This window comes from Centroberyx gerrardi, chromosome 20 (assembly GCF_048128805.1).
Source record: "Centroberyx gerrardi isolate f3 chromosome 20, fCenGer3.hap1.cur.20231027, whole genome shotgun sequence".
Taxonomy (NCBI): domain Eukaryota; kingdom Metazoa; phylum Chordata; class Actinopteri; order Beryciformes; family Berycidae; genus Centroberyx; species Centroberyx gerrardi.
The window spans coordinates 22,336,996-22,363,914 of record NC_136016.1 but is presented as its reverse complement, the minus strand read 5'-3'; the positions used below and the strand labels follow the sequence as shown (position 1 = coordinate 22,363,914).

General features: G+C 41.6%; 1 protein-coding gene across 1 annotated transcript; it reads right to left on the bottom strand.

Annotated features, from left to right (window-relative positions):
* Positions 1-2,985: 2,985 nt before the first annotated feature.
* Positions 2,986-25,552, bottom strand: LOC139918175 (bone morphogenetic protein 2). The gene is made up of 6 exons (XM_078290946.1): positions 25,364-25,552; positions 5,543-5,936; positions 5,119-5,258; positions 4,593-4,709; positions 4,168-4,360; positions 2,986-3,398 (listed from the first exon to the last, which is right to left on the bottom strand). Exons 1-6 carry the CDS (start codon positions 25,550-25,552, stop codon positions 2,986-2,988), a joined length of 1,446 nt encoding a protein of 481 aa, XP_078147072.1.
* Positions 25,553-26,919: the final 1,367 nt, after the last annotated feature.

Here is a 26,919-nt window from a genome sequence, read left to right as displayed (position 1 = left end):
CTGCATTGCATTCTGGTCTATCTCCTGCTCCTGTGGGTGGAGAAATTGGTCTCTCTGCCTCTTCTACGATGGATTTCTCCCTGTAACATCAGTACGGCTCTAGAAAGAAGCCCTTGCTTGATGTGACATCACATTGTCTATGTTTGGCCAGCTGTCTGTGGGAATAAGAAAAATACACCAAATAACAAAATGGGCCCAGAAATGCAAGGTGCATCACCAATAGCTGTTTTTAAACAGTGTTAAAGTGTTTTAGGGTGGATTTTTCCTTTAAGGGGAAGTGGTTTCTCAATACTGATATTTGTCCAGTTTTTGCTTTACTTGCTAAACATTTATGTGAGAAATTGGGGACTTTGCTAGGTCTGTGGAGCTACCGAGGCCTCTTTATCCATTTTGTGAAGACAAATACGGAGTTTCACTTGAGCAGAAACTGAGAAGAAAGTGTGAATTTGCAGATGAATGATAGTACTTGTGGATAAATGGCATTGGTTGGATGTGATTTCAGGGATTTGTGTATGATAATGTGCAGTTTTTGAGAGAAATTTTCAATGAGGAAATGCTGAGATAAGGGACATGGGTGATCCATGTACATATGTATTTTAAATGTAAACAGAGAGGGAAAGCTTGAATGTAAATGTGGAATATTTATTGTAAATGTCAAGAGTTTGTTATAATCTACTAAAGTGGTATTGGGGTCTCCACTACTTTTCAGGTATTATTATTTTGGGTTTTCTTCTCTGCAAAGTTTAGTTGCCTTAAGATTTTTTCACAAGAGAGTTTGCAGTCACATAAATCACCATTAGACATACTTGAAACAATTAGACTTAATTCAAAAACATGACCTGTTGCGTTATGATCTGAATTTGTCTAATATCGATTTCAATTGATCATGTCCACACAAGTGAAATATAACTGTTTTGCATGCAAAAGTTTAAAATGCGGTTACTGTGACTGAGTACGTTTGATACATCACAAAATTGATTTATACTGTCTAAAAGCTTGAATTGACGTTAGTGCAATTTATGTTTTTTAATATGCAGAGGACTTGAAGGAGAACTGGTTTTGCAATTTGGTTGCATTTGCATTTGATAACTAGAGTAAAGCAGGGCTGTATTGTGTCTGTGATCCATTCCAATAAAAAAACAACTGTTGTTACAGATTATAGTGCTAATGTCTCTTTCATTGCAGAACATGTTCAATGTTTGATCATTAAAACCTGTCTAAATGAAGAGTCCTATTCAAAAACAGCATATATCCATTTTAAAATGATGATTGATTTAATTATATTCAATGGTTCAATTGTCATTCAATTATATCCAGTCTATAAAAGTGTTATTTTGCCAACCAAGGGCTTTAAGATGCCTACTATCCTTTACAACACCATTAAAAGCTATCCCATGAGAGTGTCACTTTTTTCTGAATAGAAGATCATTTTAGAATTTGTTTTAAATTTTATTTTAGTCACCTTTAACACAGGATGGACAGCATTGCCTTGGATTTATCTCACTAGGTTTAAGAAAGTGTTCATTTTACATAATGGATTTTTAGTATTATGTTGTCAATTGGCAACACAATCCAACATTTTCACTAATATTTATTATCAGTGGGGAATTTTCTCGACCATTAACTCAAAAGTCACATATAGGCGACTGATTATTATATGGTATATGTTTTGCATGACTTTAGGGCTCAGTAATTCAAAACTTTTAATCTGGATCAAAATTATACCGATTTTCTCATCCCCTTTTCTACAATCCAGGATCAGAGTGATTTTACGGATTTTGAGTCAGTGTTTCAAACAATCATCATATAGGATCTTTCTGATCCAGATTACAGAACCCAGATTGTCAGTCTTTATTTATGCCTCTATCTCGCCACCTGTTGGACAAATAATGTTACATGTTGCTAGGCCAAAAAAACAGGAGTGAACTAAATGAGAGAGTAGTTTGTATGTTACATTTATTCACTTACCTGCACAAGTATACAATGAATAAGAACTTAAAGACAATGGATGGCAAAAATAATTCAAAACCAAACTTTCTATTTCTCTCCAAACTGTTTTCATTCATTAATTCAAGGACCCTTTTAAACATAAAGGTTCCCAAGAGCATTTCTCGTAACTGCCCAGCTGCTCTATCCTGCTGCAATGGTGGCAGTGGGGTTCAAGTTTATCCAGATTTTTGGCGTCAAAGCTATCCTAATCTCTGCCTTTGAGCTTTGAAAAAACATTTAAGATTGATTAAATGATGGACTCTGCATTACCCAATCCCATCCCAATCTGAATGCTCAGAATCTCATTTATCCGTTTTGAAACACCCAATTTTCACATTTAATCCAATGCGATTACAAATCCTGTCAGAAAAGTTTTGAAAAACTGCGTCCAGGAGAAGAAGCAGCTTGTGTTTTTTATGGAAGTGACTGCCCTGGCCTGACTCAGCACCACGGACAGCGTCACTCACTCAAGGAGGCAGAAGTGGCCTAAATCAGGGTCTGGGGACCTCCAGGGGGCCCTAGAGGAGGTTCCAGGGGACCTCAGTAAAATTATGAATAGTTTAACTTCACTATTGTGTCATTCACAAGAGGTTAGTACAATGAAAGTGTATGTAAGGATGACTATTTTGATCATGGATTTCATCGCCCCCTCTCAACCTACAGTAACTAGTGCAATACCATACTAATTCACAAGGGTGGAAGTAACTAATTACATTTACTCTCATTACTGTAATTGAGTAGCTTTTTGTGTACCTGTACACAAATAAATACTTGGAGTATTTTTTAAAGTCAGAAATGTTACTTTTACTTAAGTAGTACACACCCTGGCCTAAGCTATACAGGAGAACACTGACCAATAGTTTAGGATTGTTTTATTTCTCAAAATAGTACAATATTTAAACATGTGCACGAAAATACAGTTTTTTAGTCAACTCAAGTGAAACATCATCCCTCCATCCTCCACTCATAGTCCCAAAGAGGCAGGAGGCCTGCCGGTCAGTGGCAGCCGCAGCTCACCGCCACCATGTCGTCATACTGCTTCAAAACCACGTTCTCCTCATCGTCGAAATACAACAAACTGATGGACTGGAGTCTGTCGGGCACGCAGCACGGCGCGCCCACGTCGTCGCTGGAGAGCTTGAGCGCGTGCATGATGGAGCGCACCGTGGCGTGGTTGGTCGCGCGGAGGCTCTCGCCCAGCGGGAACGGACAGGAGCCTTTGCAGTGGTAGGCGTTGTAGCCGCGGGGCGAGATGATCCAGCCCGACCAGCCGATCTCCTCGAAGTCGACGAAGAGCGGAACCCGCTGGCAGGACTGGGCCCGCCCGCGGGGCAGGAAGCCCGGAGCGGCGCGGCTCCTCCGGCTGCGGTGGTCGTGGATCTCAGGCGCAGCGGCGTGTTGGGTTTGTCCTGTGGATAGAAGATGATCAGATCGGGTTAGAATAGACTCATAGATCAAAGAGTAGAACTGTATACTGTGATTTTGTTGCTTAGACACGCTCGAGCCCAATAGAAACGCAATATCTTGGCATTTATGCTTCTCGTGCCGAAACTCCACCTCAAATTTTCATCAAAATTGGGCAAATCGGTCGCTTCTGGGCGTGTCGACTACTGTTGGCAAGTCAATCAACTTTGTCCCAAATGTTTTGATATTCAGAGAGTTTAGATAGCTGTGTCGTCTTTTAAAGAGCAACTAAACCCCAAACCCAAATCTGTGTAAAACCTGACATCCAATGGTGAAAAACATGCTACTGAAATGGCCATCTGCTATTGGCCGATCCTTGGTGCCAGGTGATGTCACCTTCTATAGAGGACAACAGGTGGTGACATCACCTGGCACCAAAGATTAGCTTTGGTTTGGTGTTTAGTTACTCTTTAAAAACCAGGACATGGAGTTGAAGAAATAATAAAGATGTTGTTAATGTCTGCAGGTTTTCATTCCAACCAAACGCTACAGCAGCTGCTTAGTTCCTCCTCTCCGGTTAAAGGTGTCCTAGTCTCTGAAATCAGCTGCTGTCGTGTTTGGTTAGAATGAAAACCTGCAGACTGTAAGGTCATGATGGCACATGATTTAAAACCCATAGTGGATATACCTTGCCATACCAGATTGATGCTTATCCTCAAAATCCATTTTCCACACATTACTCCGAACAAATTAAACCCATCTCCTCCACCGTACCCGGGCTGTAGGATCTGTTTGCTTCCGCTGCCCTCCCGTCATCAGAGAAAATGACCAGATAGGCGTTCCGGTCCGCCAGCCCGCTGTTCTGCTCCGCTGAGGAAACCACCGACTCCAGCCAGTTACCGGACGGAAGCGTCGTCACCACCAGGATGCCGTTGTTCTCCTGGCTGTTGCGGATCCACTTGGACACCTGACATTTAAACCGTCATTGAATAGATTAAATTAAACAGATGAAGTGTAATATGTCATTCATTAACCAAATGATTTGGAATGAATGAGAGTGATATGGACTGTCATGCAATCTGACGAATGATCTCTTACTTACTACAACACACACACACACACACACACACACACACACACACACACACGCGCGCATATGAACAGAGAGAGAGAGAGAGAGGGCAGACCTAACCGCTTACCGTTTGAGTGACGTTGAAGACCTCCCATCCCTGGGTGTAGAAGGGCACCAGTCTGGAGGTGATGAGGTTTCCTCTCCACGGCTTCACTCTGCTGTCCAACACCTCGTACAAATCCACCTGAGCATCCACAAAACACTGACGTCACTTCACTGAACTTTACGCTGTGGCGGAGTCTGTCAAAGTGCATTTCACCATCAAAACGTCCAAACGCGCTTATATCGACTAATTTTCGGATTCGGATAATATGACTGTCAAGCTAGTATTTGGTCAATGTGGTAAATTTTTAGACGTGTCACCAAACACGGAACATTTCTCCTGACTGCTCCTCAGGTGTTTTATTTTATTTTTTTTAAGATATGGCTTCCCAATAGATCTCTGGCAATGTTTGCATGATCTTTGCTCTGTATAATGAAGATAAAATCTGCAAGATCACATTTGGGCTAAGATGTGGCGAGTGCGCATACCTTGCTGTACCCAACTGACATCCATACACAATCACATATCACATATGTCATTTCTATCTCACCTTGTAGAAATGAGGCCCGTATGACTTCCCGAGGTAAAACTTCTGTTTCTGCCTGAACCAGCGGAACTCCGCTTTGATCATCCTCTCCTCTCTGCCGAAAGACGACAGGTTGAAGAAGTGAAACCTCTCTCCGGCATGACCTGGGAAATATCACACACAACTTTAGGGAAACGATAAAATGATCTTTTAATAAACAAATACTATTAAGTCTTTAAAAGTATCCACTTCACAGAGAAGCAAGCAGCGCGTAATGGTGCGTAACTGCAAGGTTGGGTGACAATTACGCACTCAAATCCTTAATATTTACTGCTGCTGTGGTCACACTTAGGATGACTTATGTCAACTAAATATCTTTTCCTAAATATATGCCCAAAAGAGAAACATAACCCGTGCGTAACTGTCCGTTTGGACAAGTTTTACTCACCTTTATCCTCGAAGCTCCTCACTATGTTTCCCTCCAGAATCTCCTTTTGGCTTTTCTGTGTCCCGCTGGATATCGACACTGCGTTAAAAAGATCCAACATGAACTGAGGCGCCTTCTTGTGAGGAGCCGCCACGGGACTCCGGGGCAAATCCTTCAGATGGACCAGCTCGTCCAGCCGCTTGCTCGCCGTCTTCGCCGCATCCAAACCGGCCTCTTTCCCCGCTGTCCCTCTGTCGTGCGGGATGGCGAACGGAGAGACGCATCTGAGCTGGAGAGCGACGACGAGCCAGACGCGCAGACCTCGTATCGTCATTTTAGTGAGAGCGGACTGAGCTCTGCACCTGAGGGACGGCCGGTGATAAGGCGAGCCGCTGCCTTTGATGACAGGTTGTCCCTGTATTCAGCTAACACCGTGAGATGATTGAGCAGTGATTGATGGCGGATAAACCGCAAACACAGAGGATTTCCACATCCCGAAGGTGTAAATGACCCGAGAGCCAGCTATACAGATGAAAAACCAAAAAGCAATTTGACTTCATTTGAATGTCCAGGTCAAGTTAACAAGCCTTTTGACTTATTTACCGGTTCCCGTTGATACAAACCAGAGACAGGGAGATATGGAGAGAATTTTCATAACTATTCAGCCGCATGTTGAAAAGATGCAGGCTATTAAATATCGTCCTGATTGGTTGAGTCACGTTGGAAATCATTGTAAAATATATAAAAACACACCTGTGATTACAGATTTTTTATTAATATCATGACTGAATATAAATAAATAAATGAATTAACAAATATAGAAATAGATAAATAGCCTAATATAAATAAACAAATAATATTGTATAATTTAATTAGATACATTTATAATATAAAGCTATAATAATATACTACACCATTTTCATGATATATAAACACAAAATTGTGATGACATTTACTGAATAGTAAGATAAAAAGAAAATATTAGCTCTCTTTACTACACTGGTGCGTCACCGCCTTTTCTAAAACCAATAAGCCTAATTAGACTCTTAATTGATCAGAGTTTTCCCATTATGATGTGAGCGGACGTTTTGTCGCCGTTTGTCCACATCATGGGTTCCTCAGATCAGTTGTCTGTTATCAGTATGAGGCCAGTTGGCAGGAGAGCAAACGAACAGCCGAGCCGTGACGCAAATGCAGCGGGTTTCCACAGCTGCTTGTTAACGCGCGCACATTTCCACAAACCGCCGCCGGTCGCCGTGTCCCCATGGCGCCGGGCCGGGGCGAGCCTCCGGTCCGGCCCGCTGTTTGGACAGTGACTCAGAGTTAACACCGAAATCAGCGTGATGTGTTTATTCCCCCGTTACCATGAATCCCAGGTTATCTCTAATCAATCAGACTGAACAAAAGGGATCAAATTCGTAAGATCATCGTGCTGATCAATAGGCCTTTCGCTTCCCAATTGTTAATCAGATTCATCCGCTGTTAGAAAGGAATGATGATCCCCTCATTTAGGGGCGATTACTCATACTTAAGGCTCCTGCATGCCTTCCATAGACACTCAATAGGCCTTTTCTGATCTCTGATATCACTTAACCTATTATTAGTAGCCTAGCTGTCAGATAGGCCAGAAGATAGATTATACCCATATTAACAGCTATATACCATGAGATATAATACAATTTAAGTTTATTAATGGCAGCTGACAAGTCATCTGAAATACATGAACATCACAATAATATTTATAATAATAAATATAATAGATTATCAAAACATTGTGGGGTAGAAAGACATTTCAGCACATAGTCGGGTAAAAAAAACTGCAACAAAATGTGAGCAAGTATGTATAATAATAATAAATATAATATATAATGCTGATTGGATTTGCATCCATTATATTTTTGTTGCAAACCTGTTTTACTGTAAAAAGTAAAAAAGTTAAAGACACACTGCACTCTGCCAGACGTTAGCTGGATAAAAATCTAACAAAAATCTTCAATTTATTAACACAAATGCATATAGTGAGAAACCTGAGGGTGCAAAAAATAAAGAAAAAAAGAGGCATAGAACTTTATTTACTGCAAACCCATGTTGTGTCTCATCTGGTCGGTGGTTTACCTGCACTTCAAATTCACTTTCCTGCTGAAACTCAGGAAATGAGATGCACATATTATTAGTCCTATATTGAAAAACCATACAGGGCCGAGGGAAGCCATTACTTAGTCCTGTGAAGGTGCAGTGGATAGCTGAGCTGCAGCTTCATGACTCACATGTCGGCCCTAAGACATTCCCCTCCCTGTGACGTGTGTGTGTGTGTGTGTGTGTGTGACATCGGCACGTGAGCCTATATGAGCCAGCTGGTGGGTGTGGGATGTCCTCAAATGTTTACACTGCCCATGTGCTGATCACAGATAGACTTAAAGGGAAGCCCAGTGACGTACAGCGGGCTGCAGAGCTTCACCTGCAGCCGAGCCAGCCTGCATACGGCTTGATTTATACCTGACTGGTCGAAGGTTTACAGTGCATTCATGTGGATACTGTATATAGTCATGGGATATATTGGAAAAATGTATTTCATACTTGGAAATTTCAAATGAACGACCTCCAAAGTCGGATGACTAAGTCTGAAACTCAGAGAAAACGCAATTGTGACCTTTAACCTTCTCAACAAAGCAAAAAATCAAGTTTTGTGTCAGTCAACAGTAAAAAAAACACATTTACATGCAGCTTTATTGCAAGTTTTTGTTTGAAGTTTGTCAAATTTGCTTGTTAAGCTGCAGGACGTCCATGTTTGTTTATTGTTTGTCTTGCGGATTTCATTTTCAGACAAAATAGCACACGAATACAGAGGAAGAACAAGAGGAAGAACAATTTACAACAACCTGTTTCAGTATTTGAGAAAATGTTTCTTATGTATACACAAACATTCAAATTTCTATAGCTCATTACCATATGAAGGTTGCTTAAGAAAAATATAAAATAGGTCTATTGAAAAACAGTGGTTGTAAATTCTTCTTCTTCTTACACTAATCACAAATATATTCATTAATGTGTGTTTTCTTCTTTGCTTTACAAGTTATTAAAGTTGGAAATACGATGAATGAATATCTAATATCAAGCTAACTAGCTAATGTTAATTATTAATATTAATATTAAGCTAACTTAAACCCACAGCTGGATGCAAAAAGTTCACACCCGTGCTCTGGCGGTTGGAAAAAGGCATTATGGGAAACGTAGGAAATCACTAAGTGCAGTAGAAGTAGACGAGGCAGGTTGAGGGAAAGCGGGTTCACCAACAAAGTAAATTACAACACTTCATCACAAAATAACTCCTAAAATGTACTGAACATCACAGATTTATGAGATCTAACAGTGGGTGGAACAATCCCTTGTCTTATTTTAGGGTGAATGCCTGTATGGAAACCTGGTTTTGAATGTAATACTGTAGGTCAGGGGTTAAAGGCACTTCCTATCACTGATTACTTGGTTGAATTAGGCCTACAAGTCCCAGAAACACCTCAGTCCACACTGTCTTCTGTCTACACTCACCACTACGCTACCACATTTCACCTACAGTACACTTAGGTTTCCCTCACCAGCAGTCTCAACAACAATCAGCCAGTGCTATAGCTGAATCTGCTGTCTTAAAATAACAGATGCAGTAAATTTCTAATGTGACTTCTGCTTGTTTCCCTTTGCTGGTTAACTGTGCATCATTACCTGTTTGCAGTTGCAGCCGGGATACGATGCAATGTTCACAGTCGACCAGCAGATGGCGATATTGACCAGGGCATGAGGGAAAAATAATGAGCTGCAACTTCTGTTTCACTGATGATCAAGTTCAAGTTTATTTCTATAGTCTTTTATCACTTGCATGTCTCTCTCTGTACAGAGAATGAGCCTGACTAGATCTAGATCAACCACAGAACAGAATGATATAGAACAAACATCAGGAAGAACAAGACACACAAAAACAGATTATAGCAAGACCTACCAGCCTACCAATGCTACATATACTTACCAGCACCACCAGCCTTAGACCCTCAATGCATACAAGGAAAAGAAACCTTGTTGGAAAAAAAGAAATGGAAGAAACCTTGGGCGGGCCGAGTCACAGAGAGAAAAAAATGATCGAAAATGAAAACAAACGATCTCTGTATCAATAAAAACCTCATAACTCCGATTTTGGTGATTTTCATATTTTACCTTCAGCTGAAGGATTACATGTTCCTCTGCAGGCTGAGACAATTCTCCAGCCTCTTGAACCATTTCTTAGGTCCTGAAAAGTTGATATTTTGGAGATACAAGGTTTTAACCTGACAGTGATGCTATGTTACTTTTTAGAATAAAGGAGGTAACTTAACTAGAAAGGCAAAGCTGCCATCAACTGACCGCTGTTTTGAATAGAAGAATGGAAATATCTCATATATATATATCTTAGATTTCAAAATGTCCTTCTATAACTTTTCCTAGATCTACTTTTTGTACAATCCAATGTTAGATTTTCAAAATCATGCAAGGAAAGATGTTATTGTTATTATTCTATGTATAGTATATTGTATTTATAATACAGTTATAATTATATTTACTCATTTCAATATATGGCTTGTTGGCCATCTGTTGGACCTCCAAAATCCATCGGCCTTTCTAGAAATAAGTCCTTGGTTGTCAAAATGTTAACACGTTAACAGACTGGCTTCTCTATATTTTAGAGATATTAAATGATGAACTTCAGGTAATTTCTTTCCCCACAGAATGGACACAGAGCCTTTTGGCAGCGAACTCAAACTTGAGCTTTCTTCAGGGTGGGAGCGGGATGTTGCGTTATCTCTCCTAGGTGGTGCCCTGTTGTCTCTTGACGCACGGCCTGCTCTCTCGCCCGGAGGCAGCTGGCTCCACATCTGACAGCAGTGTCCATGTGTTAATGACTTCACCTCGTGTTAAATACCTCTGCTGAGGCAATTAGAGACACATGGAAGGCATTTGCTGCGAGCGCTGGCCACTGGTGCGGCTCTGCCTGAATAATGAAGAGGAATACAATCACGGCTAAAGTGGAAACATACGACAAGGGTCTCCGAGTCAGCCACCATGTAACGGGATTTTTTAAAAATGCATCTCTACTGCGTCTGTCAGCCGATCCGTTAATGTATGATTGTTGAGCGGACGCTTCAAGCCAGAAGGGTCCGCCTTCCCTCTGTACTGTTGTTGCTGAGATTAAAGTGCCATTAAGTAATCTATGACTTCTGTTGAACTCTATTGGTGACTAGGAGGAATTACAACAACACTGACCCCCTCCACCCCCTTAAGTTACGGTGGCCTGTAATTAACACAAACAAAGCCACATTTTCGCGAAAATAAACAAGTAAGCTAGCTAATTAGAGCAGAGAACCAAGAGAAACATCTAGTTAAGAGGGAATACTGTATATCACCATGCTAACTATTGGAATAATAAAACTGCTTTTCATAACAAAGCAGTTTTATTATTTGGCTTGAAAATGAAAAGTGTTGTGATGTCAGTCACTTGTTGAAAACAGTGTGTTTTGAAACCCTAATGTGTGGGGAGTACAGGTTGGAAAATTAGTTTTGAAAGACAGAAATCTCAGCAGCTGGCCAAGTAATTGTTGAGTCATTGGTATTGATCACAACCCTATCAACCCATTGCAGATATATTATGGTAATTATGTACTGTAGGGCAGCAAAATCTTACTTATTGTCCCTTTAAGGGTGAGGTTGGAAATTACCGTAAATCCTCTAATATTGGCCCGGGCCTTTATTTACCTCAACTGCAGAGGGTACCAGGCCTTTATTGGAAGCAGGCTTATATTAGAGACAGGCCTTTATTTCTAATTCCCTCTGTTTGATAAGTATATTTGCTCATATTTTAGTACGAAGCCTCCTTGTTTTCTGATCTGCTTCTGTTGGGGTTCGTTAGGTAGACGTTTTTTTGTTACTGCGATGCATTACGATAATTACGGTAATCGACGACGGCACGCTCCGGAGACTTCCGCCGGCCGAGCCATCTTGTGGCACTTGTACGTTACTACAAACTACAGTTACAAACAGGCACCAGGAGTTTACCGGTATCCACCGTTGTTTGCACGTAAGCTGAAGCTAACTGAAGCTAACTGAACCTGGGCGCCGAAGTGTTCCCGGTGATCCGGCCGAGATTTCGGCGGGGGTCTCGACGCCGATGCGTCACCGGGTGTCCGGGTCTTGGATCGGGAGGATCAATGCGGGCCGTGGGCGCGGTGGAGAGGACAGCGGCGGAGAGAGGAGACGGACACGGTCCAGCCATATACTAGGTTTTGACCTAGTCTTGTTTCCTTTGTTTTTTTCCCCGGCCTGTATTTGAGGCCGGCCTTTATTTGTTCGTGTCGACCACGCCCCCGGCCATTATCAGAGACCCGGCTTTTAATTGACTACAGACCACTATTAGAGGATTTACAGTATTGGGAAAGTGTTTCCCAATGTGTGTGTTTCTACCTAGCTGCTCACCCTGAACTGCACAAGGGATAGTTACATCAGATCAAATGTGTCTCTGTTGCCTCTGATCTGAGACTGGGTGCACATCAGGTTTGGGAAATTCAAAACACTAGTCAACAGAAGCTGTCAAGTCAGGTTTTTCTTATTGTGTCATCGCATGTGTTCATATTGGGACCGATATTCTGCACTTTTGTGGTGCTGTCTAGCTCAATCAGTAGAGCGTGGCACTAACACTGAATGTGTTTACATGTACATCGATACGTGGACTACTGGAAGTGAGCAGCTTAAGGTGATATCTTAATTACAACGTCTTAGAAGTAAGGTGACTTCTCTAATAATAATCAGTAATAATAATAATAATCAGTCTACCGCTCACCTCTCCACTGCACTGCACCATGTTTTTTGCTTTGTAAATAAAACATCTGCATTATTGCGTCTGGTGACCTTTGACGTGTGCACTTTGAAAAGAAATAAAAAAAAATCTGACTAAGGTGTTTACATGCCCCGATAAATTGAAAGATTGAGCAGAAATGTTGGTGTGTTAACCGGGTTCTGTTACTCTGATTATGACTTAACTTTGATTAATATAAGGATAAAGGCATTTACATGAAGTATTGTTTTAAAATCAAATTATTAAGATTAAGATTATACTTAATTGATCCCCTAGGGGAAATTCGGGTGTCACAGCAGCAATTGGCAAAACAATGCCAAGGCAGTACAGGAAAGGTAATAAAAATAGTACAGGAAAGATAAAATCCAATATAAATAAATATAAAACTATGAAGTTCATTAGATTGCATGTAAACGTACTCACTGACAGGATGGGGGTTTCCATTCCCTGTATGTTCTCACTGTACAGTAAGGTGCTTTAGATGGGAGCATCTACCAAATGTTGTGATATCTCATATGCTTTTATCAGATTTACTTTTGCCATTTCAAAATCACACAGCTGATAGCTTATACCTCCCCAGGAAATCCGATAAAAGCTGATCTGTTGTGGACGGGACTGTCTTGTTGTGGAAAGGCAATGCGCTCTGTAAAGTGCCTCTAAAGCACTTTAACATGCTGTGGATGTCAGGCCCAGCGGGGAACTCCTCCTCGCCTGCAGGAATGCCAGCGGCAGCCAAACCTGCTGTGCTGCGGAGAGAGGAGGGAGTTTTACCTTGTCGGTGTGTTTATTTATTTGTATCGACTACGGCTCTCCCAGATAAAGACAACATTGTGAAAGTGAGACACCGGATCGGATTATCAGCTGTGATGAGGGGAAACAGGTTGCTGTGAGTGGAGTTTATCCTGCGTCTATACTGCATTCATTAGATTTAGATTGAAATTTGATTATAATACTGAAATGGTGTGCAAAACAGGACAGCAGCCCCTCTCTGAGCCTGTTTTATAGCTAACCCTAACCCAGTGATGGATGCAACTGTCAAGCATCATTTTTGAGACGTTTATTCCTGTGGTCTTTCAAATAAAAGTTGTAGAGAACTGGGAAGTTTTGACAGACAGAAGTATTGTTCATGAAACAAAATCACATCAGCAGGGAAACAAGGAAGAACGCAAATCTGATTGTTGACGGCCGATGACCGCGAGAAGTTCAGCAAGCTTGTTGAGCGTCCGTCCGCAAATCAGCTGAGTTTCTCCGGTCGTTCAGCTCTGTAGGAAATAGATGGACTTCAGGTGACTTGGTGACTGTGCTGCTCACAGTGTGGAAGCACGGTTAAGCCTCATATATGTTGATAGAAGTAGGAGGAAGCTTCAAATAGTCCTTACGCACATCCCACTTCTTTGGTGCTGAGCCAAACTATGTGTATCACAGGCATGATACGAATGATACGAAACATGGTCTATTTAGCTAAATAAAATTTGTTGGGAGCATTCAACAAGAGTCGTGAGCCAGTACTCTGCAAACTAGAAGTAGGAGGAAGGCCGTGATTGTTTGTCTTGTTTGTCTTGATGCCGATGATACTGGTGGTAGAAACTCTGCATCCACACCTCGTTTTGGCAACTGACTGTTGTTTGTTTCTTGTGCCAGTCTAAAAACTAAAATTGTCTTCTTCGCCTGCGTCTTTGTTTATGTGCACGGGGGGAAAAAAGAAAGAAGGGCTATTTTTACTGCTTACTAATTCTTTGAGAAGATCACCGCACTCACGACTATTGAATGCGCTAAGGTGCCAGAAGACCGAAGAACAGTATTAAGGAAGAAGGTTCTGCACACTTAGATCCATGCAAGTTTCTTTAATAAATCAAGTGCCAAGCTTTCGGTCACAGGCAAAAAACTGCTTACTAATTAAAACATTTATGTAAATACATTTGGAAAAGAGTTTTAAAACCAACTGCCCACTGGGACAAATAAAGTAGAAATCTGAACTTAGTTCTGCAGTCAGTTCTTTCATGAACAACCCACACTACAACCAAATCGTAGCACAAAACTCTCTAGTTACCAGATCATGGCTTCTATCTTCCAACAGCTGAAAATAGAGCAAAGCTTGATTTTTTTGTGTGTTCATTCAGCAAGTCTGCAGTAAAAAGTCGGACTTCTACGCTGGCTGCCTCTGTAGTTTGGGGATTTCTGACCTTGTGCGTATCCATCTGTCATCCCTCTGTCTGCCCTTCTATTCTACACCTTCTCCATTTCCTCTTCCTCTGTTTTCTCCTTCTGAGGCCGATCTAGACATGATACTTTCACCTAAATCTCCGCTTCATAAAAACGTCAAAATGTAGTTCCAGTACATTTGGTCCATATTCTCCGGTAAGGTAAGCTGGAAATGAGAGGGTTTAAAGAGAGAGAGAGGGACACACTGAGAAAGAGAGAATGAGAGACAGAAATAGAGAGAGACAGAGAAAAGAGACAGCGAGACGTAAAAAATCTCAAATTTAGACAGAAACAGGCAGGTTGCTGTAAGCCTGCACGGCCGTACTCGGGACAGGAGTATTAGATTAATACTCAGCAGAGCCATTAGTTGGACTGGAGGATTTCCCCTTCAGCTCCAATAGAGGTGATGAGAGCAGGACTAGATGTGTTGGTCAGGTAGAAGAGAGAGAGACGGACTGACGGACTGAGCTTACTGTCTGGCCGTAAATGAGGTTTTGGCTCGACTTCAAATTAGACTTTCACAAGATGGAAGAGTGCCAAAAATGTACAGAGGTAACCGTGTGTGTGTGTGTGTGTGTGTGTGTGTGTGTGTGTGCATGCTTGAGTACATGAATGCATATTTGTGTGTGTTCATGTGTGTGCATCAAGATTGTTATTATAACTATGATGAAAACTGGGTGTTAAAAGACATTGTGGTAAACTGAAATAAAAAAATTTGAAACCAAAACTATCCTGTCTTCTTCGTCTAAAATAAAATAAACGTCAAATGTTTTTGTTTCCGTCTTTTTGTTGAATTCAGGTTTGGGCTATTTTTACTGAACACTAATTGAAAAATGAATGTAAATACATTTTAAAAATAATTTATGATGTATTGTTTGTATTACACAATACCTGTTGCAAATATATACATATATATATATACAAAGTACCTGTACTGAACTAATATCATTACACCTTTAAAAAATACCACCGCTACCAAAAATACTAAAACTACAACTGAAACTAAATAAAAACTTTTAATATTCATAAAAAAAAAAAAATACTAAAATAAAACTACATAACAAATATAAACAAACATAAACAAACATACACCAAAAACAACTAAAAAACTAAACTAAAAAAACAACAAAAACAACAAATTTTAAAAAATAGTAAAAAAAAAAAAAAAGAAATTGAAAAACAATATAAAAATAATAAATACTATTGACAAATCCAAACTGTAATAACCTTGGTGTGCGTGTGAAAGAGTGGGCATGTATTAGCTTTCATTTATTTTCCCTCTTTATTCATAAAATGCATTCCCATTGTATTTGCAAGATGCTTTGGCAATACTGAAAACTCTGGATCACCTGATCTCATTTACACACTGCACTGTTAAGTTTGAGTTTATCCAATATCTGAACTCCATCTTTCATCTCATTTGAATCACAGCTTTATTTGGAGTGAGGGAGAGAACATTTTGTTTTGGCTCGGGCTCCAGAGCCAGTCATATCGTACGTGGCTGCGGACCAGATTATTATTATTTCTTCCTCCTCCGTCCCGTTCCCCTCCGCTCGGCACGGCGACCTCACCTTTCTGCCATGAAGTCGTCCAGACGCTACTTCATCTGGCAAATTGTTGTGGTTTAGATGATATTCCTGATCGCTGAAACATACTGTTTTTCCCCTCCTTGCTCTGTGTTCTTTTTTTTTCCAGTATTTGCAGTAGAAAAGGACTTATAATTAAAATGACCTGTTTCTAATTATGCTATTTGTTATTGTGGACGGCCACCAGGACATTGTGTGTGTGTGTGTGTGTGTGTGTGTGTGCATTTATGTGCTAAGCATACATTCATATTTGTATGCGTAAGTGTGTCTACCTGTGTGATTGTGCGTAATAATGATGCATGTGTAAATGTGTATGTGTGCACTTGTTAAAGTGGTTTTAATTTTGTCTCCATCTTTGTCCCTCAGCCTCACTGTGGTGTTTCTGCACTGCACTTCCCACAGATCACCTGTCAATCAAACAGTGTGGGCGGAGCTTGGACTCTCTGTTGATGCAGTTTGAGTTTCTCTTTTCTTTGTCTCTTCAGCCATGGTGGCTATCGCTGCTCATGCTAACTACCCAGTTCTTCTTCTTTTGTTGATTCCAAACCAGAAACAGAAAACAGACACCACTACCAGACACCAGCTGTTGGAGAAGATTTCATTATCGGTTGAGTCACCATTATGTTATTTCAATCAGCGATAGAAAGTAACAAGACATTTATTTATATGAAAATGTTGCAGATTATGACTTTATATGTGTGTGTGTGTCTGTGTGTGTGTGTGTGTGACAATGCCAACATGTTCAGCCAGTCTGGTGCCAGTGACAGCATGGTGGAGGCTAGCAGTGAGTAAATGGGTGGCAGAGGGAGGGAGGAAGGGAGGGAAAGAGAGAGGGAGGGAGTTGGATGTGCAGGATGGAGTGGGCCAGTGCTGTGTGCATCCATCGACACATCTTCTCAGGGCAGAAACTGTTATGATTGGTTCAATCAGGCGATCAATCAAAAAAAAGAGGAGGCGGGTCAATTTGAAACGTCAAGCGGGACCGTGACGGTCAGAGCTGGCATGGTCAATGACAGAGTTAGCTAACACAAATGTTTTTTATTTGTATTTCATTCACAATTTATGAACTTTCCTGTTCAATAGAAAGAGACAAGTGCTCAGGTGTAGCAGTTTGCTGACTATGTAAACAAGTTAGCTGTTAGCTAGTAGTTACTAACGTTAGCTGGTATGGTCACGGCCATAGAGATCAGTTAGACAGCCAGCTACATATTCTTTGGTCACGGCTTGTGTGCTAGCTAACGTTAGCTGGGTTGTATATTTATTTAGAGTAGGGCATAAGACTCATGCCTGTTCTGGGGGCAGATTTACATGTTGTGGACACAAATTATGTGAAGATTACATTCCTCCACCACCAATTGGATTCTGTGACAATGACACAAATCGGACACAACATTTTCACCTGTTTGTCACGTGAAAAGGTTAGCTAACAGTTAAGTTTAGGCAACAAAAACAACTTGGTTAAGGTTGGGGAAAGGCTTTAGTCATGGTTAAATTAGATAAACTTTAGGTAAAAATCCAAACTTCACTCACAATAGAAATCTTCTTGGTAGGAACTGAACCCAGATCGTCGGAGTTGAAGGCAAATACTTACACCCGTCCACCACTTCTTCAAGGCCTTTTGTGGTGGGAAGATGTGTTTCTCTAACTTTTCGTGCTCTGGGAGGACATATTTGCATTTTAAAAGAATAGTTCACCCAAAATTTAAAATTCGGTCACTATCTATTCTTCCTCATTCCAGTACAAAATCAGATGAGTTTTTTTCAGTATGGAGTCCTTTAGGCTTCAAAAAGGGCAACAAAATGTCCTTAAATAAATGTAATAATTTAATAACTTTTTGGATGAGCTATTCCTTTAAGACATTGTGCTCCTTTCATGAAATTTCAGGAGGTCAAGCTGGTCATTTTCCGCAGTGAGACAAACTTAAGGAGAGGTGGAGTGTTGAACAGAGAGATGGAGGAAAGGGATGTGTTGATGGGATGGTTGGCAGGAGGGAAAACGTTGCACCTCTCTCTCTCTCTATCCCTCTCTCTCTCTCTCTCCCTCATTTTGTGCCTTCCACCACTGTGGCTCTCAGCTGCTCGATTGATTTAGATTAAAGTGGACTGGCCAAACAGACTGAAGCAGCCCAGTTGTTGTAGCTATGGCTCCAGTGGCTCCGGGGGAACGTGGAGTAGCAAAGGGTAATGTTTGTTTGTTAATGCCATATGTGTGTGTGCGTGTATGTGAGCATGTACAGTATGTGTGTGTGTGTCAAGTTTCCAGATGAAGTTAGGGTTTATGTTGTTTGAATTGGCTCATACATCATGCTACCAGCCCATTACTGCTGCGGTCCACCATCTGAACCACATATCTCCCGCTCTTTATTTGCATAAACTGGTCACTGGTACTTTCAGAAATGCTGATTACAAATGGTGCGAGAAAAACTGGAGCTTTGCCTATCGATGCTAATTTGTTCTTTTCATTTTCTTGACCGCAGTACCACAGTATCTGGGATTTTGAAACACGCTTATTAGCCTTAATAACCACACAGAAAAACCTGTAAAAAGCAGATGTAGTGTTGGTGTAGGTCCATTTAGTAATGTTATAAATAAAATGTAGCCTCATAAGGTGGATTTGTTTTCAGTTTCGGTTACTGTGAAACTGTCTTGTCTTTAGCCCTAGTCTCTACTCCAGAGAAGAGTCAGCTCAGTTAACCTGAACAAACTGTTAGCTAGCTAACTAGCCAGCAAACACACTGATGTTAATGTGAACATGCTAACGCTAGCTGCTACTAGATACGTTAATACTGCATTCTGTCAGGAACGTTTTATTCTTATTTTATTTTTGTAAAGCACTTTATAACCATGTTTAAATAGGTGCTATATAAATGAATGAATGAATGAATGAATGAATGAATCAGATGTGCTAACAACAAGACAGTGATGGTTAGCTGACCAGATACTATGGTTAGCTAGCTAACAAGCTGATATTATCTTAACACTAAATCAATCACGTATTGATAGTATGATGTCACATGCATTTTCTACTAATATGGTGCTTTTACCATATACACAGCTCATTGGCTGTGGCTGTCATTTGATTATAATCACCTGCCAATTTATTAGAATCACCTGTTATTTTCCTACCAAGATGGCTGTGTGGTGCTGGAACAGGATAGGCTATCAGTGGTGAAATGATCAGTTTCCAGTCAAAAACAGCACATAAATGATATATATTAATTTCTGTTGAAAATGCCAAGTTAAATGTTTAGACACGCAGCATGCTGTTAACAGTGTTGCTCAAGAACTGAGGACCTCCAATATGGCCGCCAGAGGGTGTGTTACGTCACCTGAGAGCCCTCTATAATGTTAAAGAAAGGGCTAACTGCAGTACTGATGCAGATAAACACAGGCAGACTTTAACAATGACTACCAGTACCAGTGTAAAGTATCTAGACTGAACTGCTAAGTTGATTTCTGGTCTTCTTTCTGTCATGAAACAAAATTGGGGAACCTGAGCTGAGACGATAAACACACACAAGTGAGCTGAACACGTGTCTCTGTATCTGAACGCTGGGCTCATTCCTCATGACCCCTGGGTAAGAGGGTGGACTCTTCGTTAGAGAGACCGCCCTGTAATGGAAGTCACAGGTTCGATCCCTGCGACAGCCATGTGTCATGTCGAATCGTCCTTGAGCAAGACGCTGAACCCGCTCACTCGCTGTAAGTCGCTCTGGATAAAAGCATCAGTTAAACACAAAGAAATGTAAATATAAAAGCATGATGGAACAGGATAAAGAAACCCTAGACGCTGATTTGTGGTCAGTTTCTCTGCTTTCTCGCTGATGATCGAGGATCGGGATTTGGGACGGGGAATCTGCTCCTGTTTGAGCGGTGGGTGGGTGGGTGTTGGGAGTGCATATGGAAGTCATCCACCACACAGATCCATTTTTCATCATCACCCTCCTCTCCTGTCTCCAGTGTAGCGCTGAGCTCCTAATGGGACTCTGTTTGACTGATGGGCCGTTTATTCGGCAAATGCTCTGCACACTTTTATCCTCATCAGTCCCTCCCGGCACCGGGGGTCCAGGACCGGGCCGGGTGCTTTAAAGTGTCTGGCAACTTCACACGCTGGCGTCTCCAAATGGCAGCGAGAGGTAACTTTTTGAAAAAATTTGGGCTTTAATACCCAGAAATCCTGTGATCCCTAGACCAAGGGAAACCAAAGAGATGAGAGAGGAAACGATCTAACGTTGGTGAGTCCAGCTTTCTCTGGACGGTTTCTATCTTGTTCTTAAGTTCCTCACTCCCTGTGTGTGGAGAGGATTTCCCACCAGTGACAAAACCTGACAAAATAATTTAATTTGGGCGAATCTACACGGTCAGTGGGGATGGGACGCTCTTCTCTGTTGTAGCCTCACTTTATGATTTAGGCTGATAAGACGGATGTATGTTTATATGAAAATATTGCCTAGCACAGCTTTAATCGTCGTTTAATCGGTTGAATTTTACTATAATATAGATCGTTTCAATCCTATTGGGGGTTTTACATTTCACCGCCTCAATCAAATTATCTAATGGTGGAAAATTAGGCAGTAGCCTGCATTTTGCTGAGCCCGAACTGACTCTTGTGTTACTACATTACTGGTGGAGCTGACTAGACCAGTGATTCTCAACCTTTTTCATATCAAGGACCCCTAATTTAGTCCACATTAGAGCCACAGACCTCCATTTGATGAGATTTTGTCTCTTGGACCCAACTCTGAGAATATTTTTATTGTCAGATATGATTTTGTCCAGATTTCCATGACTATCTGTATTGTAGGTAGAGAGATAACAGAGAAACTATCATCAAAACAGTCATTCTTCTACATTCTCTAATTGTGTTAACGTCTTGTAAATGAAATAATGGTGAAGTTTAACAATTCATCAATTTGCTAGGGACCCCTGGTGGTTCCCTGGACCCCACGTTGAGAACCACTGGACTAGACTCTTGGGGCTTGCATATCTAAAAGGCCACCAATGTATCAGGAACAACCAGAATGTGTTGTTGTTAATTTGGATTCCTAAAAAGTTGTCCTTTTGTAACCTGTGGCGTGTGTTGGACATGCAGAGCGCTACTTTAACTTTAACTGGTTCAGTGAGACCCAGGAGTTTCTATCTGACCTCTGACCTGGTGGTAGCTGTGTTTTTATACATGATATTATGTGTGTTTTCAGAGTGCGGTGGCTCTGACTCTTGCTTGTAATGTTGGTTATTCAGGAATCTAAGATTAATCTACTGAAAATGCCTTAGATGAGCGTTAAATGCCTAAAATATAAATGTCTGAACGTTGGATTTGTAGTTTCCTGCATCTTTCTCTGTCTGTGCGTCTCCCTCTCCTCCCTCTGTCTCCCCAGAAGACACTTGTTTAGTTTTTGTTCATTTCCAAAAACGCTACATATCCAAAAAGGAAGTTCATCCCTCCATATCTCTGAAATATACTGTAGAGGCTCCAGTCTATTGAAGTGTTATTAATCCGTCAAGCAAGAACCTACGTTACCCGCTATCCTTCCAACGTACCACAATTTGTTTAATTTTGTGTTATCAATCATTTCGTAAGCGTTGGAGTCATTTTTTCGGATGGTCGATATTTCATTGTGGAAAAAAAACTTTTCTTTTATGTTATGTGTTTTTTTTTTCCTCTCCGAAGACAAAGACAGTAATTCCCAGAGACAAAAAAAAAAAAGGAAGAAAAATCACGGCCAAGGCTCTTTATCTTTTTGGCTTTTTGCTTTAGGCAGCTTGTGGTTTGTTGCAAAGCCTCCATGAACAATCTGAGACAGGCTCATTTATAAATAAGTCCTTCAATTGCTTGGAGCTGGCACAAGAAGGTAGGTGTGTGTGTGTGTGTGTGTGTGTGTGTGTAGACACTCATAGTGGAGGAGGATTTATAAAGTGTTTATAGAAACTGTGAGCGGGCCAGAAGAGGATCTTGAGTTACAAAACCACAATGCTTGTTTGAGGAGAAGCTGATAAAGGATCGGTTAGACTGCAATTACCTTTTAATTAATGACCCAAAAATCTTTTACCACAGCCAAACCTGATTTGATAGACACACACAAACATGCACACAAATTCATGCAGGTACGTGTGTGTGTTGAGGCCTGGCACGGAGCAACTATTGCTGTTTGACTTCTCTTATGGATAATTACACTGTAGGAATGTTTATCACCGAGCCGCCATCAGATTGCTGAGCGGCTTAGCTCAACTTTCCTCTCTGTCAAATCTCCGCTGACTGACGATCTTTCCTTTTTATGTTTATTTCAAACATGCAGAGAACGTGTTCGAACTTGCAATTAGTCGGCGTGATAGTTTCATCCTCAGAGCTGCTTTTCTGGTTAAAGAAAATGACCCCGAACACTCAAATTGTTGAGTTTTAAGACTCTTCTGTTTTGGTTTTAGATTTTAGTTAAAGGTCCCGTATTCTCCACTTTCCAGAGTTTTATTTTCTGTCTTGAGGTCCATTCAAAGCTGTGTGTGTGGTGTCATGTACCAAAAACACTCTCAATCCATTTCTCCACGTTCATTTTCCAGCATCTCTCTGAGCCTTACCAAGAACAGGCCGTTTCTGTCGCCGTGTCTTTAAGGCTCATTAATATTAACGACCCCTCTGTTCCGATTGGCTAACCGTTTCGAGAGTGAAACGTGAGACGCCGCGGCCCGGCGGCTACAGGTAGGGAAAACTCTCCGGTAATAAACGATGACAACCGCTCGACCACTTTGAAAAAAACACTTTGTTAGTCTATTATTTCTTACAGAAATGATAATGAGCGAACCTTTGTGACGCCACAAAGTTACGGAAGTCCAAACGGCTCGTTTAGAGGCTCGCTTTTCTAATATGGATTGTGTGGATTTAGTTTTGATACTTTCACCATGTTTAGATAGACCATCCAACTCCTTTATCATCACAGAGGCAAGGGGAATCCTGCTTTACACCATATGGGACCTTTAAAGTACCGAGAAAGAGAAGCAGGAGAATAAAGGAATAACAGCAGGAGGGAAACAAGACTCCAGACAGTGAAGATGACTGAATTTAGGCGATGGGATGTATGATGTGTGTATTCTGTCAATCTCAAAGCCAAAAACAACAGGGAAGACACCGTCTCCTCCACCCTGCTTTTGGTTTTCTTCCCAATGTGCAGGGAGCTTGGCAAACTCTTGCAGGATATCAGTTAGAGCATAAGAACATTAACACTCAATATGCCTTATATGTGACATTTACATGCTTTTGTCAAATTGTTTTTTTAATGCATTTAATAGTAATATTATTTGCAACGTGGCCACAAGTGCACAGCATCTTATTCTTTTACACTGGAAACTTTGCATGTTGGCGGCTCCAAATGGCAGCAAGAGGTAACTGGAGACTGTTTGAACTTCAATACCCAGAATTCCTTTGCAGTGAGGTCAGTAAACGTCACACAGGTCGCTCATGTTTACCAACCGGACCGGTCTGTGATGCTTTATATCAAAGAGATGAGAGAGGAGAAGATCTAACGCTGGTGAGTCCAGCTTTCTCTGCTGCTGTTCAGGAGACAATTTGGATTTCATTCTCAAGTTTGGATTCGTCACTTCCTGTGGGCGGAGAAGTGAACATACCTGACACCAGAATTTAATTTGGGCAAATAGGTAGAATATACAGCATCTCAATTAGGGGGAATGGGACGCTCTGATAAAACAGCTGGATTTCTTTCTTCAACTGCCCAGCCAAAATATGTTGGTTTGTTGACTTAAGAGTTGCCCTTCCTCCTCTTATCCTCCTCTGACCTCAGGGCGACTAATAATGACTCGTCATTTTCAGCAGCACTTGAAGTTCCTGCCTCTCTCCTCTGTGGGACAGTGAGGGAGTGTCGGTGCAGATGGATCTGGGTCTCTGTCTGCCTGTTACCGCCTCTGTAAATCAAACTAGGCAAATAAACAGCTTTCTTTTTAACCAAATATGCTATCTCCCCTCTGCCACTCTGTCCATCATCAGCTCATCATGATAAGCACTGATAAATATATATAAAGAAAAAGATGTAGGTCTCTGTTGGCCGAAAACCAATTTACATCACTACTTCCATACTCTCCACCAGTTGCTTAAACTTAACCGTTAAAAAAACTCTGCAAATCTATCATAAAATTGAAAGAATTTGGATTTAAATGGCCAAAATGTTTGTCCAAAGACCCTCTGCTTTAGATTTTCAGACCTCACTAAAGATGTTGGTCTTGCTAAATCCCAGAGGAGGAGGAGGAGGCAGGAGGAAAAGAGGAAGACTTGTTGGTAAGAAAGGAGAGTGAGACAGGCTGGTAGGGTGATCTAAGGGGTGAGACGGGGGAGAGGGGGTAGAGAAAATGTGAGACAGAATGTGGAAATATCCGAACTGAGCGCCGGCCAAGACAAACTGAACATAAAACCTCCCAAATGGACACGCAGCGTGCGATCCTCCATCGACACAACACAGAGCAGAGGTGAGGAAGGACAAGATCTCTGACTTTATAGAAGATATCGTTCTTTCTCTTTCAAAATACTTGAAGAAATGCCTCTATCTTGCAAATATTCTCATGAAAAAAGTCTATAAAAAAACTCTCTCTCTCTAAAATCATCCTTCCTCCTGCTCTCTATCTAAAAATATCTCCAAAAACTTTCTCTTTCAAAAATCTCTCTTAAAAAAACAAAACCTGTCAAATTCTCTGTCTAAAATATATTTTTCTCTCTCTAAAAACTCTCTTTTTCAGTCTGTCTCTCTCTCTCTCTCTCTCTCTCTCTCTCTCTCCCTCATTAAACAAGGCCTTACTGCCTTTCATTACAATGATACACATCACTCAGTGGGGCATTATGCTGCAGTCTAGGATAAGTGTGTGTTCAGTGCAAAACGTGTGTGTGTGAGAGAGAGAGAGAGAGAGAGAGAGAGAGAGAGAGAGAGAGAGAGAGAGAGAGAGAGAGAGAGAGAGAGAGAGAGAGAGAGAGAGAGAGAGGCAAGGAGAAAAAAGATTTTAGAGACAGACATTATTTAGAGAGAAAGGGGCACAATCACACACACACACACACACACACACACACACCCCACATCATTAACCGTACAGTAGACTGGGGTCATGCGTGTGTTGCTGTAGCTGGTCCAAGACAAACAGCGCGGACGTCACGTGACGGACGGCAGTCTTGTTGTTTTAACGTCCGCCTCACTTGTGTTTCTGGCTGGAACTCTGTGTTTCTGTCCCGGGACTCTGCCTGTGCTCCCAGGAGCGCTGGGCGGCTCGCTGCTCGCCGGGCCCGTCCGCTGGGCCGTCCGCTGGTGTACAGAAGAACGAGACGCAGCCTCTCTGTGGAGCCTGAAGCCGGTTTCCATCTCTCCCTCCGTGTTCCTGCAGACATCCTGCTGAAGCTTGTTCCTGCAAAAATCGGTGGCATTTTGGGGATCCGAGTCCGAGAAAGTCTGTAGTCGGCTCCACCAATCAGAAGTAATGAAACACAAGCGTCGAGTCTGCAGTCAGCTCTTCCAGTCAGAAGTAGAGTAATATATATGGTCTGCTGCCTGATTCTGAAACATCCCATGGGCGGAAATTGAAAAGACGTCTTTTTGGGGTCGTTGAAAAGACCACTATGAAAACACATAGACACGCCACGGCTAGCAGGAGTTTAGCCCAGCCCGATTTTAACCCATAGTGAAGTTTTTGGACTTTATTGTGGCGAAATGATGGCTTGGACCAACCAACCTGAAATTGCGTAAGTAACGTCTTTCTGACGTCGCTCGGGGTGAGTGGGAATTATTTAAGATAATCAAACATAAACACCCACAAGTTGAAATAAACAAATTGTGCAAATGTGAAGGCCCACATGTGCTCCTAAAACACCTTGTTTTGGGATTGAACCCCCCCCATACATACACACACATGCACACACACACACACACAGATACACACACCCACACACCTCTACCAAGATCACTTGATATAATCGCAACGTGGAACAAACAGAGAAAAAGGTTTTCCTGCCATCAACTCTGCTCTGAGGCTGTTGGAGACAGAATCAGCTGATTTTAGCCATCATCATGTAATTTGGGAAATGGGAGGGAAGAATGTGTGTGTGTGTGTGTGTGTGTGGTGGAGGTTGGGGGGGCATTATTTCCCTAAAAACGTTCTACATTTGATTTTTATCCAAGGGTTCAAAATGCCAGGATTTAACCAAATGATATCCTGTTACGCTGTTGGCATCACATCCAAGCTTGGCTGGAACTACAGAGTTTGCGCCTGCAGCTTCTTCTTCTTGGTATTGTTAAGTGGCGGAGAGCGTCAAAAACAAGAGATACAGACCGTGCCGTGTTTTTATTTTTAACCCTCTGTGGATCCGGGGAAGAGTTCCTCAGCATGAATTCTCTCTTCATCATATTCTCACAGTTACACCCTTTCACACCAGGGGGGGCGTTCCCAGTCCAACCAGTTTATTTCTACTGGTGGAGCGGTTGGGGGTTGAGTGCCTTGCCAAAGAGCACATACAACAACAGCTGATGTTGAGGAAGTAGGAGGCTACCGATGCAGCCACTCCTTACTCCACGGTTGCTGAACTACTGCTGCTCCGAAATTGGAAGTTTTGCTTATTTCAGTCGGCAGAAGAGTAATTCGGTTCTAATCAGAATAATCTGCAGTTTAAACGCATGCGAGATGCATGAACGGGACACTTCTTCTACCACAGTAATGCCGAGTTCACGTCATGTCGGATTTACCGTAAATACGAACTGCCGA